This window comes from Hordeum vulgare, chromosome 2H, assembly GCF_904849725.1.
Source record: "Hordeum vulgare subsp. vulgare chromosome 2H, MorexV3_pseudomolecules_assembly, whole genome shotgun sequence".
NCBI classification, from domain to species: Eukaryota; Viridiplantae; Streptophyta; class Magnoliopsida; order Poales; family Poaceae; genus Hordeum; species Hordeum vulgare.
In genome coordinates, this window is record NC_058519.1 from 114,612,908 (window position 1) to 114,630,040 (window position 17,133).

At 43.4% G+C, this 17,133-nt stretch overlaps 2 protein-coding genes across 2 annotated transcripts; both read right to left on the reverse strand.

Moving 5' to 3' along the window:
* Positions 1-961: 961 nt before the first annotated feature.
* Positions 962-5,285, reverse strand: LOC123425429 (pentatricopeptide repeat-containing protein At1g26460, mitochondrial). Its single transcript, XM_045109131.1, has 7 exons — positions 4,551-5,285; positions 3,751-3,967; positions 2,714-3,193; positions 1,900-2,106; positions 1,645-1,785; positions 1,385-1,571; positions 962-1,275 (listed from the first exon to the last, which is right to left on the reverse strand). The coding sequence occupies exons 1-6, from the start codon at positions 5,189-5,191 to the stop codon at positions 1,389-1,391; spliced, it is 1,869 nt and encodes a 622-aa protein (XP_044965066.1). The 5' UTR covers positions 5,192-5,285; the 3' UTR covers positions 962-1,275; positions 1,385-1,388.
* Positions 5,286-6,137: 852 nt separating this feature from the next.
* On the reverse strand, positions 6,138-10,870 carry LOC123425430 (COBW domain-containing protein 1). Its single transcript, XM_045109132.1, has 10 exons — positions 10,653-10,870; positions 10,001-10,218; positions 9,305-9,419; positions 8,968-9,057; positions 8,646-8,804; positions 7,978-8,097; positions 7,677-7,787; positions 7,095-7,176; positions 6,917-6,998; positions 6,138-6,689 (listed from the first exon to the last, which is right to left on the reverse strand). Exons 1-9 carry the CDS (start codon positions 10,794-10,796, stop codon positions 6,943-6,945), a joined length of 1,095 nt encoding a protein of 364 aa, XP_044965067.1. The 5' UTR covers positions 10,797-10,870; the 3' UTR covers positions 6,138-6,689; positions 6,917-6,942.
* Positions 10,871-17,133: the final 6,263 nt, after the last annotated feature.

Here is a 17,133-nt window from a genome sequence, read left to right on the forward strand (position 1 = left end):
GGAGGGGCGGGAGGGGTGCAGGAGCGACGGCGGAGGCTGGTGGGCGACAAAGCTAGGCGCGGGGTGCGGGAGCGGAGCGAGGTGCCATCGTCTAATCTCAGGGAGAGTATTCACTGAGTCAGTATTTGGATGGTCTCGATCTCTGTTACGTGTTCGCGAATACATAATGCATGATTTTTGTAGATGTACACAATATGTTTTTTATTAGCAGCATCTGAAAATCTTGCACCTTCATTGTATTGTACTACCTGAAAAGAAATGTCACTACTTTTTAGGGGGGAAGGTACAATCCAGTGCACTGGATTCAATGTTACAACATTGATGCTGTATAACATTGAATACGGTGTAAACGTTATTTTTTACAGCAGCGAATTGTGATGTTATTCGTTGTGTGCAAGTTCTTACAATGCTCCAGTTTCCCTGTCTGCAATCTAGAGAAGGGCAGCGAATCCTGAATGGTGTTTGCTCGCCCTTCGTTATTTTTAGGTTATTTTGGCTGCTGCTCTGTTGAGCGTGGGTCGATCAGCCTAGGCCGTGTTAAAAAAAAAACATATCGTCGCTCTGTGTATATGTGGTACCTCAGTTACGCTGCTGGATTCTGTTCAGCAGTTCTTCTGTGAAAACTGTGGTTGGGATTACTCTGCATTTCAACTGCTCAATTCGAAGTGACATGCACGGTAGTTCTTCAATCATTCATAACAAATTAGTTCCCACATTCTGGACTCCTGATCGATCCGCTTGGTAGTGAAGACGTGCCGGTATCGCATGCTGCCACACTAGCCATCCAGAATGCCTCAATTATGCACGCCAAGTCATCAACAGTTAGTTAGACGATAAAAGGAGTCTTGCACGGATAATCTTCAGTGAAGATACCTAAGGAGGCAAGGTGTATCCTACACCTTGTGTACTATACACGTTTCATAAATTTAGAGTAGAGTCAACAGAATTGACACGACCTGTCTGATCAAAACAATAATAGCCATGCCGAATGATAGAATTATGATAAGCTAATGAACATCCTCTGATTGTGGAAGATAGTGCTTTGATGAGCAGAGAAACAAATGTACTAGGACCTTATTCTGAAATCCTAACAAATAAATTTCGTCCTGTCTCTCCAGCGAAAAAAGAAAGCCTGGGATACTGAAGAATGATTAGGAAAACTGTTACAATGTATACTTTACAGACTACAGCCTCTGTGCTCTTCGAGTGCCGGCAAACAGTACACTTGCCGTGCCTACTAGGATTGGAAAGAACACCGGCGTCATCAAAATCAAACTGGCAAAACAAAATCAGCAAGCAGAGTGTAATCAGTAAAAATGGACTGCGGCTGAGGTACAAGATAAAAGGTAGAGGTTCAAATCAGGGAAGGATGCCCGGTACTCACTGCTTCAGTACTCGGCACTGTATTCGATGTTATACAGCATCTCCCTGCGGCCCTCGCCGCCCATCCGTAAATTCAACCGTTTACACAGGGATTGCAGCTTCTCGTCACTACCGAAGTCTGATTCACGGGAGCAGCGTCTTCGGACTTTCTTAAGAGTCTCCTTTGAAGGAGTGAAGCCCACATCAACCTGAACAAAACATTGGTTTGAGGAACCGTACATAAGCAAATGTATAAAGGGCAAGTTCAGTAGTACAACTGACCATTTCATCAAGAACAGCAAGAGCAGCTTTAGGATCTCGGTTGACAAGATGCGCATCGACAAGCAGAGAGTATGTTGTTGCATTTGGCTTGACATCATCAAGGCTTACTAAATGCTGGAATACATTACTAGCTTCCTCTGTCTGCGAAACAGAAAGGGAAACGCATTAGAAGGGATTTTATTATCTAGCTGCCAAACAGGTACTTTGAAGAGACATAAGAAACAAAGGAAATAGGGCCAATAATAATGATAGTACCTTTTTTAGCTTCCCGAATGCATGCAACAGGGCATTGTACGAATGTATGTCAGGTGTAAGCCCAAACTTTTCTTTCATTGCCTCAAAAGTTTCGTATGCTCGCTCAAGATCCCAAATATTTGCACAGCCTAGTATAACACAGTTAAGAGCAGCAACAGATTTGTATGGTGGATCCGCGGTACTCAGATTCTCTAATTGAACATAAACCTGCAAATGGTGGCCTATAGGTTAAGAGCATTCAATCATACTTCGGAAACAGAAAGACATAACAGGGCAATAAAATGCTAATTCCAGATTATGAAGCTCAATTGACAAAGATCGTGCAGCTGTAAGCATGTCATGAACGTAATAACATGAACAAATGAAGTCAGGCTAACTATGTAGACATTGTACAACAAGTATCTTCCAAGTTTCAGTAAGAAAGTGAGCCGCAATGATGTACGAATGCAAGCTAACTCATTCGAGAAATACATGTTATACTAGCAGAATGGAATTGAGGTACAGAAAGCCACAAGAGGTACAGAAAGCCACAAGAAATGCATGTTATACTAGCAGAATGGAATTGAGGTACAGAAAGCCACAAGAGTATTGCCAGTGGAGAGCAAGGCACAATTCCCCACAAATAGTAATGCTAAAGAAGTGAAAAACAGTAAATAAGAAACTGGCATAACTTTCTATAAAAAAAAGGAAGCATTTAAGCGATGTCACAGCAGATAGAATAGATGCTACCATGTCACCAGTGGAATTATATGGTAGATGCTTTTCTTGAAAGAAGACTCATTGCATTATGCGTAGCAAGTGTAAGTGGATCTACCGAGTCCAATGTGGTGAAGCCATCCTTGCAGCAAGCAACAACAAGTGGTTGCAATGAAGTAAATGGTGAGAAGAGCTCCTTATCGATACCCTCAAAGTTCCTATAGGCATTTTCAAATTCACGAAGAGTCCCAAAAGCTCGTTGGAGTTGACCAATTGATGAATGAGCATAAATCTTTGCGAGATAAGTTTCTGGCATGGGTGCCCTTTTCTGGCGCAAGGACTTGCGTAATATTGACCAAGCAGCGTTCAAGAGGTCACTGCTGCAGGTTCTACCAGCAGCACTGAAAGCTGAGAGTACTAAACCTTCATCGACTGAACGGTGAGTAGGGGGTTTAGAACCCTCGCCATGTGCAATCCATCTCGCAAGAAATTCCAAGCCAAACATGCCTAGCTTGCTATTGTTAGCTTCAAAAGCAGCTTCTGCTATGTCAATGCACCAGGCCCATTGTGGGCACAAGACTTTGTTCTTCTCTGTTGCCTGGAATAAACCAAATTGCAGGGTCATGAATATGGCAGATAAATGATTTTTACTTGACAACTACTCCCTCTGTTTCTAAATATAAGTCTCTCTAGAGATTTCAATATGGACTACATACGGATGTATATAGACGTATTTTAGAGTGTAGATTCACTCATTTTGCTCTGTTTGTAGTCCATATTGGAATCTCTAAAAGGTCTTATATTTAGGAACGGAGGGAGTACATGCATATATAAGGTGCATGTCAAAAGTATGAATGCCAAAGGCCATCAGGATAACTCACAAACATCTAATGAATAAGGTCAGCAGTAATATCGGATTCCTAAATACTCCCTCCGTCCGGAAATACTTGTCGTAGGAATGGATGTATCTAGATGTATTTTAGTTTTAGATACATCCATTTGTATCCATTTTTGTGTTAAGTAATTCTGGACGGAGGGAGTAACATATAAGCAATGAATGAACTGTTCTTTAGAATAAGTACCTTGCATTTAAGTAATTCTGGACGGAGGGAGTAACATATAAGCAATGAATGAACTGTTCTTTAGAATAAGTACCTTGCATTTCTCTATGATTGATGCCAATGTGTCCAATCTCCCAGATTTAACACACACTCTGACATACTCAGCAAATACAGGTGAAGATACCGCGTAGCCTGATTTAAGCATCAATTCCAAATATTTGAAGGCTGAGTCAGCACGGTTGTGTTTAAGAAGCAGATCTACAACCAAATTGTAGGACTCATCATCTGGTACAATTCCTGTTTGCAGCATCCTGATTTCAACAGATAGAGTGATAGACAATCATTCTGAAAGCCAACTTTACTGCAGCAGCGAATCACAAAAATCTATGATGGTCTCAAACTAACACATTTGGTACAAATGAGAGCATAAGCTACTGACATGCTAACCATGTACTAGGTAAAACCCAAAGATAAGCTGTCAAGACCGGAAAAAACAAAGCTGAACAGTTAACCAGAATTCTATTAACATTAACCCTCTGCAGGAAAAGTTGATAGCCTGCACATTTTGATGACAAAAGTACTTACAAATGTAGTCTCAGGAACTCAGCGAAGCAAATCTCAAACGTGCCATGCCATGATCAAAGTTCTCAGCACATCCATAGAAAAAGGAAAAAGACAATGGACTTGAGGAGAACGAATCATGACTTTTGCAAAAGTAAGTGTTCCAGACTAGCATCGGATCAAGCTATCAATCACCCTAGCATGCTAATACCAGACAGAAGAGGATTTTTAGATTGGGTTGAGGTTCCACAACACAACCGTATTCTGTTGCAACAAACAGATAATCAAGCAGACCATATTATTATTACCATTTGAGGTGCAATGAGAACTCACCTTTCGACGAGTTTCTCTGCCCCTTGGACCTCGCGGGCCTTGACCATGGTCTTGAGGACGAGGTTGTAGGAGGCGGTGTTGGGCACGATGTGGAACTCGCGCATCTGGTCGGCGAGGTCGAGCATCTCGTGCGGCAGGGCGCCGGACATGAGGTTGGCGCGGAGGTAGTGGTTGAAGAGGTCGACGTCGGGGCGGTTGGGCTTGCCGGTGGCGGCGTCGAGGGAGCGGACCCAGAGCTCGAAGAGCTGCTTCATGTCCTCCCAGTGCTGCTCCGTCATCCACGCGGCGAAGGTCTCCTTGAGGTCGGCGGCGCTGCGGGCGGCGGAGAAGGCGGCCGCGCGGTGGCGGTCGGGGAAGGGGCCGACGCCGACGACGGCGGGGAGGAGCGAGGAGGCGGCCGGGCCGGAGGCGGCGGCCGGGTTGCGCCAGTTGTCGCCGTAGAAGGGGATGCCGGCGGTGGGGTTGGGGGGGAGCGGGGAGGCGGGGTCGGCCGGGGGAGGGGGCGGGGGCGGGGAGAGCTCGGGCTGCTGCGGCAGCGCGCGGGTGGAGGAGATCGCGGCGCGGAGGAGGAGGGGCAGGGGCCCGGGGCCCCTGCGGTGGCGCCGGAGGAGGAGCGACGTGGCGGCCGCCGCCGCTGCCATTGCGGCGGGCTAGGGTTTTAGTGGGGGCGCGGGGAGTGGCGCGGAGGGGGGGACGGCGGCTGAGATCGGATGGGCGGGGGAGTAGGCGGAATGGGAAACAGAAGAGAAGCCCCGAGCTCTTGTGGGTTTTTTGGACCTTCGGAAGGGCTGTTTCGTCACTGCGCCCTTCTTTCTCGGGGAAATGGCTTGCTTTCAATTAAGGGCTCCTTTGATATAAAGAAATTTCATTGGATTTTTGGAGAATTTGGATTTTTAGGATTTTTTCCTACGATGGTCGTTTGATTCGTAGGATTGAAATCCTTTGAAATTTTTCCATAGAATTTATTTGTACTATATTTTGGAGAAAAATTTTCATCCACTCAAACCTCTTTGTAGAATTCTTTTGTTTTTTCTTTGCTATCAAACACACCTCCAAATCTTGTAGTGTAGAAAAGGACATGCCACTCTATTCCTATTATTTTTCTATTTCTGTATTTTGAGAATCCTACGAATCAAAGAGGCCCTAAGACGGATTATATATAGAAAACTTGGCGTTCGCATTTCAAAATACCATGGATTTTCACGGATAGTTATGGTACTACTGTAGTTGTGTTATATAAATTCTATAGTTTGTTATGAAAATGAGCTCTATGTACTCAAATAGTGTTAGCCTTCGCCGTATAGCATTCTACTCCTTCAATACCTGAATAATTGTGGTTAAAAAGAACTAGTCTAGTTTTCTCTAACTAAAATTATCTAGGTAGAGAGAAAAAATAATTATAAATGAGGAAAACCAGTCTAGTTCTCTCTAATTACAATTATTTAGATACAGAGAGAGTAGTCCGTACTATCCAAATACTAACACTAAGATAGTGTGTATTCAATTTAATCTCAGTTTTGGGAACACGCCTTATAGTTAGTTCACCTGCGCGGCAGCATGGAAGTGTAAGCTCGAAATTGCTCAGAATTGAGGTAATTAGTATCAGAATTAAGCTCGAAATAGCAGTTACAAGGTGACTAGAAGCACAAGAGGCAACGAATTATGGAAGCAATATCTCCAGTAAGCCCCTGTCTGCATGCAACCATCAGTTTGGATATCACTAGAACCAAAACCCTTCCATAAGGAAAGGGAGCTAGCTGCGCCCCCAAAAAAGAACCAAAAAGTTTCAGAGGCATCTTCCATTTTCTGCGCCATATTTAGGTCACATCCTCTTACGGTTTGATACATTTTCCCTCTGCGAAACCGAACACGAACACGGTTGCAGTCGCTATACTGAACATATACAAATGCTCAGCAAAATGCCTTTCTAGTGTATCAGGGAGCTGCTCCCGTGGCACATAGCTTCACAGCAGCAGCTCAAAGTTGTCTCTTGATCTCTCTTGCACTGCAAACTGCTTCGCCTCTACTGAAGATTGTTCAACAGAATGTAAAACTTCCGGGAACCATACGAGACCCCCCCGCCCCTAATCTCAGTCCAGGCCGTGTGAGCCTCCGTGAAGTATCCAATGACACAGGTACCTGCGAGCACAGGGGATAATAAAGTTAAATGCTAAACACCGATACGGCATAATTATGGGGATTATGTAAACGAAGTACAAACACCATGCCTGTTTGCAATCAGCAACTCATGAGGATGGCAGCACAAAGCCTCAAACAGCAAAACCATACCCGCTTACAAGGTGTTCCCCAAAACAGAAAATGTGAACAAGAATCGCCAAAACAGAGGACAGAGATGAATAACTTACATGGTGACGTGCAAATAATTCGGTGATCAGTGCTTGCAGCGACTAAATGAATCTTGAAGGGTACTGATATCCAAATCACGGCCTGTAGCAAAATGGGCATGGAAAGATTCAGGACTGACTTGTAACTTAGAGGTAATGGACGGTTAACTACCATATTTAACATTAATACATTATATACCTATGAAAACTATCTTGTTCATGCGAGGTTGTGTCTCAGACCATTCTCGAGCCGGCACAACCTCATAGACTTCCCTTACTGCCTGCATAAGGGCAAAAACAGAGTTCAGTAATAACAATCTGTTGCAAAGGAATGGGTAGAAATTTTGGCCAATACATGTACTCCCGTCCGTCCCAAAATAAGTGTCTCAACTTTAGTACAACTTTGTAACAAAGTTGATACACTTCGGACGCGTTTGGTAGGCTGCATCAAGCCCAATCAGACTCTGGCGGGCCAAGTACTCAGCTGTTTGGTTGCCTGGCCTGCACGCAAAAACTGGCTCGCGTGAAACTTAAAGCGCTCTCAGCCAGGCCCACCAGGAACGCTCAGATCGACCGTTTTTCCAGATGCATGCTCGGCCTGGTGCAATTTACACTACAGGGAAGATGCGAGCTGGGCTTGATACAGCCTACCAAACGACATGCAGAACATGCCCCAGAGCCTGTATACCCTTAAACAGGCTCCACTGAGAATGTAACCAAACACATCCTTATTTTGGGACGGGGGGAGTAGTTCTTTCAGATCCTTGTATGTTGTACAAACCTGTAATGTATGAAGTTGGTTCGAATTATGGATATTTAAAATCCCTTTGCAACGATATATATCCATGTTGGACTTCTTCTCCCAAAGAAGATCTTCAAGCCATGATTCCACCTGTAAAACAAAATGCGTCAGCCAATTATCTAAAACTGATTTCTTTCCAGACTCCAACTATACGTGCACGGATGAACGAATGAATAAAATACTCTATTCAGTTGTTTAAAACTGCTTACAATAATGTGTTCTAAAGCTACCCTCAGAACATAAACATCACTGACACATCTCATTCAAGGAGATAAGGTACCTTAGCCAAGTTAACTGGATCCTGTTCATGAATGCACAACGTGGAAATACTGTTATCATGACGACTATTAGGTGGTGCTGATTTACTGTACTCCAGAAGCTCCTGTAGTTGCGATGAATTCTAGGGAAGGAAACACAGAGTAAGTTGGACATATATATATATGAATTGAAGTATTGACCTTACAAAGCGAAAAGGCACTGCAGAGACAGAGCTCCACATAGCTCGGTATTTTTTTCAGCCAAAATACTATTTCCACACACTGAAAAAAAGTATATACACAGATGTGTACTCATAGTACACACGTATAAATTTTCAGGAGCATATATGCTCTCATGTAATGTATACAAAAAAAGATAAATACACAGATTAAATGGGCTTTATCTTTGTTGTATTTGGGCCAGATATTTATCTTTTTTGTGTAGCATGCAAATAGTCGAATTACCTGATGAAACTTTTTACATACTTGACTACCATGCATATGTATTTTTTAAAATAATGATATTTTTCAAAACTTTTAAGTATATATTGAATTTTTTTTTGGTAAAACGGGCTCCATGGAGCCCGGTCTCTGCAACGCCGCTCTCCCTTACAAAGCCCTTAGTAGTACGCCGACTATAACGAAGCACCAAAAAGGTAGTGAGCAAGTCAGACTTCAGTAGTTTACTTACCTTCACACCATATGCCTGTCGATCAAATATTGTATTTAAGTCAACCTGGCACCGCACAGACCGCACCACTGTAACAAGCTCATTGACATCATGAATTTGCCTTTCCAAATCCTCGAGATCATCTTTTACTAAATCAATTTTGTTCAATATCACAACATCCTGTTCCACAGGAATTGATACTTTGTTATATTCATTTGGATAATTATCACCAACATGAGAAATTTTAACTGCCACAGCCCACAGGGGCAAAAGAATCTAAGATTGAGGAAGCCCCAAAAAAGAATGTGTGAAATGAGAGATTGGTCCCAAAACAACAAATTACCGCGAATGCGATTTGGTGAAATGCTTCAGGGAACGAGGAAGAGTTTGTGTGTTCATCAATTTGCCGCCTGAAGTTTTTTGCATCAATAACCTGAGCATATACATGTTAAGCAGAAAATAGTGAAATGTGATTTCGTTTAATAAATTCTAGTCCAACGAGCAGTTGCAAAGAGCAAAGAAACAAGCATTTTTTTTAACTTGTAAGATATTAGCAGAATGACAAGCTTGAATGAGAAACTGCACCGCAGCATGTGTTTTCTCCCTATGACAAACTAATGATAGGTAACTGTGACTACAAAAATGATATCAAATAACATTTGAAGTCGGACTAAACTAACCGTAATGATAGAGTCTAGTCTGATTGATGACTCCAATTGATCGTCCAGCCAGAGAATGGAGACAAGTGGTGCAGGATCAGCCAAACCAGTTGTCTCCAATAAAATATGATCCATTCTGCATACATGCAGTGAGTCTGACAGGTTAGGGAAAATCAAATTCAGATTTAAATCATCGTAAATTACAGTGCATTACTATCAAATCCAACATCGAATGGAAGTCAATGGAAGGGCATGACCTATTAGACATTTCTAAATATAATATACAGAGGAACAGACTAGTGCATTACAGCATTGCATTAAAGAAGCGTTGAACTTATTTTTTAGAATAAGAAGCACTAAACTAATTCTAGCACTTCATGTAGAACTAGAATATAAAAGCAGACAACTTTAGCAACAGAAAAAATAGCCCCTTTTCAGGAACAAGCAGGCCCATTTTCAGGAACAAGCAGGGTACACATAATTTGACATTGAGGTAAAAACAGAACTTCAACACCAAGTCCGAAAATTGCACCCCTTAAGGAATAAGCAGGATGCACATAATTTAACTCTGAGCTAAAAACATTAATGTCAACATCACAAGTAACAAAATAACCATAGAACAAGCAAGTAATGATAGTACTGTACATTGTAACAGAGTCCTATGTTGTATGTTAAGTACCCATTGAAGATACTAGATAGGAAAATGCGTTAACTTACCTCTCCTTAGTCTGCACAAGTTGCTCGAGTGCTTGAACCAGGCTGTGTTTTACAGTGCAACAAACGCATCCATTTGCTAGCTCCACCCACTCCTCAACAAGGGCACCACCTTGCCCCTCGTTGATCATTGCTCTTTCTACTCCAATTTCCTCTCCGAACTCGTTCAGTATTACTGCTATTCTCTTCCCATGCTGTCCACTCAAAATGTAGTTGACTAACTGAAAGTTTAAGCACGGCGAGTAACTGTTATCCTGTGGGGTCCCAACTAGCTCAACAAATAAACTGACTAGGAAATTTTAGAGCACACTTGTGAATGAAGGGGGAAAAAGTGATATATACAGCCTAAAGTATGTCAACAAAACCTTAATTGGAGATGACACTTGACTGCTGACAGAGAACTCTAAGAACCTTGCTAGATTTCGTACCAGTGATTCCTCATAGGACACAAAACAGGCTTAAACTACGATTCAATTTTGGTAAAATTAGAGGCATCCTAATCAGTAAGGAGACCGTACATAAGAGGTAGCTGGCGATTTGTCTTTGGTCGTATGCACCACCAGGGTATCTCGCGCCTACTTTATACAGAAACAGTGGGTGGATGGGGCAGCGGATGCGGAGGGAAGGGGGGTTAGGGCTCGCAGAGGAATATCACCGTGGACTTGCCGGCGCCGAGGTAGCCGGTGATGACGGTGACGCCGACCGGCGCGGAGGCGGAGGAGGAAGCGGGAACCAGAGGAGAGGTCCTCTGCGGAGGGAGCTCGACGGCGAGGGGAGGACAGTCGTCGTCGTCCTCCATAGCCGCCGAAAGCTAGAGAGCTTCGCCGTTAGGTTGCTAGGTTTGGGTGTTTGCGGTTTTGATTCGTTCGTGTATGTGAGAATACAATAACGAATAATCACTTTCAAACCTCTATTTTTCTTTCTCCTCTTCTCAGCAACTCCAACGGGGCGACTCATTTCATCCGTCATTGTCCGTTTGAGTTTGCGCGGACAGAAATGACAGTCCAACGCGTCGATCTAAACGAACGCGCGTCCGCTTTTCGTTCGCGTGTCGACCTATTCCCGGCCCAATTTTAAACCTGATTTGGGTCGGCACGGACACAAAGCGGACAAGGACGACGTCCGCTTTCTTCATCCCTGGCCCGCGAGTCGATGGCACATTGCTCGTCCTTCACCCCTATCGACAGCGCCGACAGCTAGCCCTCGCCTCCCTCCCAACCCCATCGTCGGCACCGCCCAGTTCCGACGCCTCCTCATATACCTCCCCAGCGTCTACCCACGCCGCCGGCCGCATCGCCGCTCGGGCCACCGCAGCTTCCCCGACCCCAATCCACCGTCGTCGGTCAGCTTCGTCATCCATGCCCGCAAGTTGTTCGACAGTTCGCCTCAAGGTACAAAATGAACTGCGTTGACGAGTTCTTTTTCATAATGTTATGTGCGACTCCGACGATTCCTCATCCGACGATGAGGAGATGCTGCTGGCCATGTTGGTCCATAGCCACCTTAATAGGCAGCGGACGTTGTTCCGAGGCTCGATTTCAGGGCATGTTCCATCGTCGAATCGTAATTGAGAGAGCGGCCACTTCCTTCTATGGAAGGACTACTTTGACACAAGCAACCCGCTGTTCAAACATCAGAAATTCCGGCGTCGTTTCCGTATGGCTAGGCATGTTTTCAACCGGATTCGAGAGGGGGTGGTCGGATACGATGACTACTTCATGTGCAAAGAGGATGCCATTGAAAAGATTGGCTTCTCATCTTATCAGAATTGCACTGCAGCCATCCGGATGCTTGCTTACGGAGTACCCGGTGATCTTATCAATGAGTACGTCCATATGAGTGAGTCTACGTGTCTAGAGTCGTTGTACAAATTTTGCAAGGCTGTGGTTGCAGTCTTTGGCCCTGAGTACTTGAGAGAGACGACTGTTGCAGACACAACCTGCTTGTTGGTGACCAACGCTAGCCGGGGCTTTCCAGGGATGCTTGGCAGCATAGACTGCATGCACCGAGAGTGAAAGAACTGCCCTACCGCTTGGCAAGGCCAGTATAAGGGTCACGTTAAGGCTTGCACCGTCATACTTGAGGCAGTGGCCTCTCAAGATCTCTGGATCTGGCACTCTTTCTTTGGCATGGCCGGATCACACAATGATATCAACGTGCTTCAACGTTCGCTGGTGTTTGCAAGGCTTGCCGAAGGCAACATCACGTCGGTCAATGTTAACATCAACGGTCACAACTACAACAAAGGATGCTATCTAGCTAACGGAATTTATCCACAATGGAGCACTATTGTGAATGCAATCTCCAACCCTGTCGGAGAGAAGAGAAAAAGACTTGCCCAAGAGCAAGAGAGTGCTAGGAAGGATGTTGAGCGTGCCTTTGGTGTTCTGCAATCTCGATGGGGCATAGATCGGTATCCTGCTAGAACTTGGAGCACCAAGAAGTTGTGAGAAGTGATGACTGCTTGTGTGATCATGCACAATATGATCGTAGAGAATGAGCGCCCGGAACATCTCCACGATCAAGGGTTTGAGTTTCAGGGTGACAATGTGGTGCTTCAGCATGGCGGAGAAGCAGCACAGTTCACCCAATTTCATCATGAAATACGTGATTTGGAAACTCATATGTAGTTGCAAGATGATTTAGTTGAGCATATGTGTGATCATGTTGGCAATCAATAAGTGTATCTTGTAGACAATTTAATTTTTATTGGGCTTGTAAACTTTGCTATATTTTATTTTCGGTAGTGAAACTATGCTATAACGTTTGCTTTTGAAAAATATGCAAAATGTTTGTATTTGTTGAAAACTGGCGGCAACTAGCCGACCACGCGGACAAATATGTGTCGGCGCATTGGACGCGTTGCCGACCCAAATCATAAACCGGGCGGACACAGAGCCGGCGGATGACCCAAGCGGACAAAAAGCAGACAAAATCATCGTCCATTTGGGTTGACCGGTTGAAGTTGCTCTAAAGGCCTCTTAGAGTAATTAATAATCAAGTACTCCGTGTGTAAAAATATATAAGAACATTTAGATCAAGCAGTGATCCAAATGCTCTTATATTTCTTTAGATAGGGAGTAATTAGGAGAGGACTATTACAAATTTAAGAAATAGTAAGATGTTGGGCATTACAGTTTTCATGTGCGAACTCTGTTACAAGCAATATCCAAATATGGACGTTAGTATCAATCAAGTTCATTATTAGATTTGTCTCGTTTATTGGGGATATTACCCACACATTAGACCCGGTTTCCTCGACCGGGTCTCAAAGAGCTGGAGAGACCGAGAGAGTCGGTCTATGAAGATTGAAGACCAAGAGAACTGAATCATCCAGATCCTACATAGGTCGGCCCCCGATGGGTAGAGGACCAAGACCGTGTCTTAGAAGACACTAGGTCGGGTCTCAACGGGATGGCAAGCCCATATAAAACCTCGCAAGAGTTGGCAAAAACCGGTCCATTGAGATCATGCACAAGTCTGAAGTTTCCTATCTTGGCAAGCATGAAGAACTTACAGTAGGACTCAGAACACGGGTAGTACTCGGAATCTGTTGTAGCACCAAGAACCCGACCTGTTATATAAAGGGCATTTCTAGGTCATCCAAAGAAACCAAGTTAGAAGTTCTCGGGACAACGTAGGTAGTGAAACCAAGTTAGAAGTTATACAGCGTGAACCATGAACATAGCATATAGGTGAAACAAAATATGGTGGTAGGTATCGAAGGAGTAAAAGTGGAGAAGAAAGTCTCGCATCAACTAGGCGGACCAATAGGCTATGGAGATGGCCATCAATCGACAATGCGAGGAGTAGGGATTGTCATGCAACGGATGCACTAGAGCTATAAGTGTATGAAAGTTCGATGGAAGCTAAGTGGGTATGCATCCAACTTGCTTGCTCATGAAGACCTCAGGCACTTGAGGAAGCCCATCATTAGAACATACAAGCCAAGTTCTATAATAAAAAAAATCCCACCATCATATGAAAATGATAAAATATGAGACTCTCTATATGAAAAACATGGTGCTTTCACTAAGCACTAGTGTGGGAAAACAGGTAGTAGCACTGTCCCTTCTCTCTTTTCTCTCATTTATTTATTTTTCCTTTTTTTCTTTTCCTTTTTTTCTTTTTTTCTTCTCTTTTTTTTCTTTCCTTTTATTATTATTTATTTTTTGCCCGGAGTCTCATCCCAACTTGTGGGGAATCATTGTCCCCATCATCCTTTCCTCACTGAAACAGGGTTCTAATAATGATAAATGTCACACATCTATCTACTTACAACTCGATATGAGAAACTACTAAACAAGATGACTCAATATGAATGCCTCTGGCAGTGTACCAGGATGTGCAATGATGTAGCGTAACATGTAAACATGATCAATGGTGGCTTTGCCACAAAATACTATGTCAGCTATATGATCATGCAAAGCAATACAATGATGAACACACAAGTCTTGTGATGTAATAATGGAAGTTGCATGGAAATATATCTAGAATGGCTATGAAAAGGTCGTGATATGTAAGTATGGTGGCTGTTTTGAATAAGATATAAGGAGGCTTATGTGCAACACAGTGTATCATGCTGCGGAGTTTGGATGCACCATTGAAGTTTGCACCGATCCTCGAGGTAAGAATGGGCAATGCACGGTACCAAAGAGGCCAGCAAATCTGAAAACTTGAGTGCACGTACATCCATAGATTCACATTAGTCATAAAAAACTCATATACTTATTGCAAAGCTTTAATATATCTCTTTAAGCAAAGTACTACTCGCATGCCCCTAGGGAGGTCATACGTCTCCAATGTATCTACTTTTCCAAACACTTTTGCTCTGGTTTTGACCTCTAATTTGCATGATTTGAATGAAACTAACCCGGGCTCACGCCGCTTTCCGCACAACTACCTTGGTGTTATTTTTGTGCAAAAATAAAAGTTCTCGGAATTGGACGAAACTTTTTGTGAATTATTTTTGGGATTTATGATGAATTATGAAGCAAAGATCTACCAAAGGGAGGTTTCCACGGGGCGACAAGCCAACAACCCCCCTCCGGACGCGCCTTGATGGCTTGTGGGGCCCACGTGACTCCTCCGGCCCTAATTCCAGTCTTATAAAATCACATCTTCAGAGAAAAAATCAGAGAGAAGTTTTCATCGTGTTTTACGAGACAAATCCACTGCAACCTCGTGTTCTTCCTCTGGAGAGCTGATCTGGAGTCCGTTTGGGGCTCCGGAGAGGGGGATTCGTCGTCGTTGACATCACCAACCCTTCTCCATCAACACCGCCATGATGCTCACCACCGGGAGTGGGTAATTCCTTTGTAGGCTTGCTAGATGGTGGTGGGATTGGATGAGACTGACCATGTAATCGAGTTAAGTTTGATAGGGCTTGATCCCAAGTATCCACTATGTTCTGAGATTGATGTTGCTATGACTTTGCTATGCTTAATGCTTGTCACTAGGGCCCGAGTGCCATGAATTAAGATCTGAACATATTATGTTTTCACGAATATAAGATCGCTTTGGATACTATCTTGCAAGTTGTATGCACCTATTACGTGTCTTGATCAGCATACCCCAAGGTGACAATAATTGGGATTCTTTCCGGTGATTGTCGTAGTTTGAGGAGTTCATGTATTCACCATGTGTTAATGCTTTGTTTCAATTCTCTATTAAAAGGAGACCTTAATATCCCTTAGTTTCCAGTAAGACCCCGCTGCCACGGGAGGGTAGGACAAAAGATGTCATGCAAGTTCTTATCGCAAGCACGTATGACTATATACGGAATACATGCCTAAATTATATTGATGAATTGGAGCTAGTTCTATGTTGCTCTAGTGTGTAACTGTTACATGATCAATGCCATCTAAATCATTATCCATCACTGATCCACGTGCCTACACTTTACATATACTAAATCTTGCTAAGTTACTGTTGTTGCTGCTACTGTAACACGTGCTACTCAATTGCTATTGTTACTACTGTTACCAAAATTGCTGCTATCACTATTACTATTACTACTATCATTTGCGGTGCTACTAAATCCTTGTTGCAGAGAGATATCTCAGGTGCGGTTGAATTGACAACTCACCTGTAGGGCCAATAAATATTATTTGGCTTCCCTTGTGTTGAATCAATAAATTAGGGTGAAATACTACGAGTGAAGACTGTCGTGATGCCCTATACTTGTGCATTATCACGAGGAGGTTGGTAGGAGTTAACCATCTCCCCCCCCCCCGACCTAAACAACACTAGGATTGCAACGAGGAATAAGAATGTTCACACATCAGCACCATGCCTGTCACATCCCTAGTTTTCACTTGTGTTGTGCTAGCTAGAGTGTGCATCGTGTTTAAATTTTGCTAAATTGAAATGGGGAATAACAAACCCTAGCACTTCATTGATTTAAACAATTCAAATAGATGTGATTTTCAATGAACCTAAAATGGCCTTCAAAAATGTTCATCTTTTCTGATAAATATTGGAAAGAATATTTCAGAGGTGCATTTTATTTTAGACATCCCTTTTGGCAATTAAAATAATCCAACAAAGCTTCTCAAAATGGCAATTAATGCACTATAAATATTTAGTTGCTCCAAAACTGCTAAAACTTTTGTGAGAGTTTGAAAATATTCAAACTATATTTTATAAAATATTTCAGTCATTTTGGGATAAGTATTTTTGGCCAAATAAAATAAAACAAATGTCAGAAGTAACAAAACAGAGACAAAATAGAAATAAATAAAAAGGGAGGCTCACCTGGGCCACTTACCTGAAAGTGGTGGCCTAGCCCACAACCAAGTTGTCGTCTTCCTCCTGCGAGTAGGCAGGGGAGGAGTTGGTCGCCGCTTGCCGTGTCATCGGCACGTAGCAAGATGCCTGCCTGGCCTCCTCATCGCGCTCGCGAGGTGGATAGGTGATGTCTGCTAGAACTACGTTGGTATTTCCCCAAATAGGAAGGGATGATGCAATATAGCGACGGTAGGTATTTACTATCATGGGGATAAACCTGGCAGTAGAGGTGTAGGGTACGAATGGAGAGGGCAGAGTCCTAGCTACGACAAGATTGTACGCAAGATGTATGAGTTCAAGCCCCTCTCTCTGAGGTAACAGCCCTATGTCTCAGGTGCTCGGGAGCT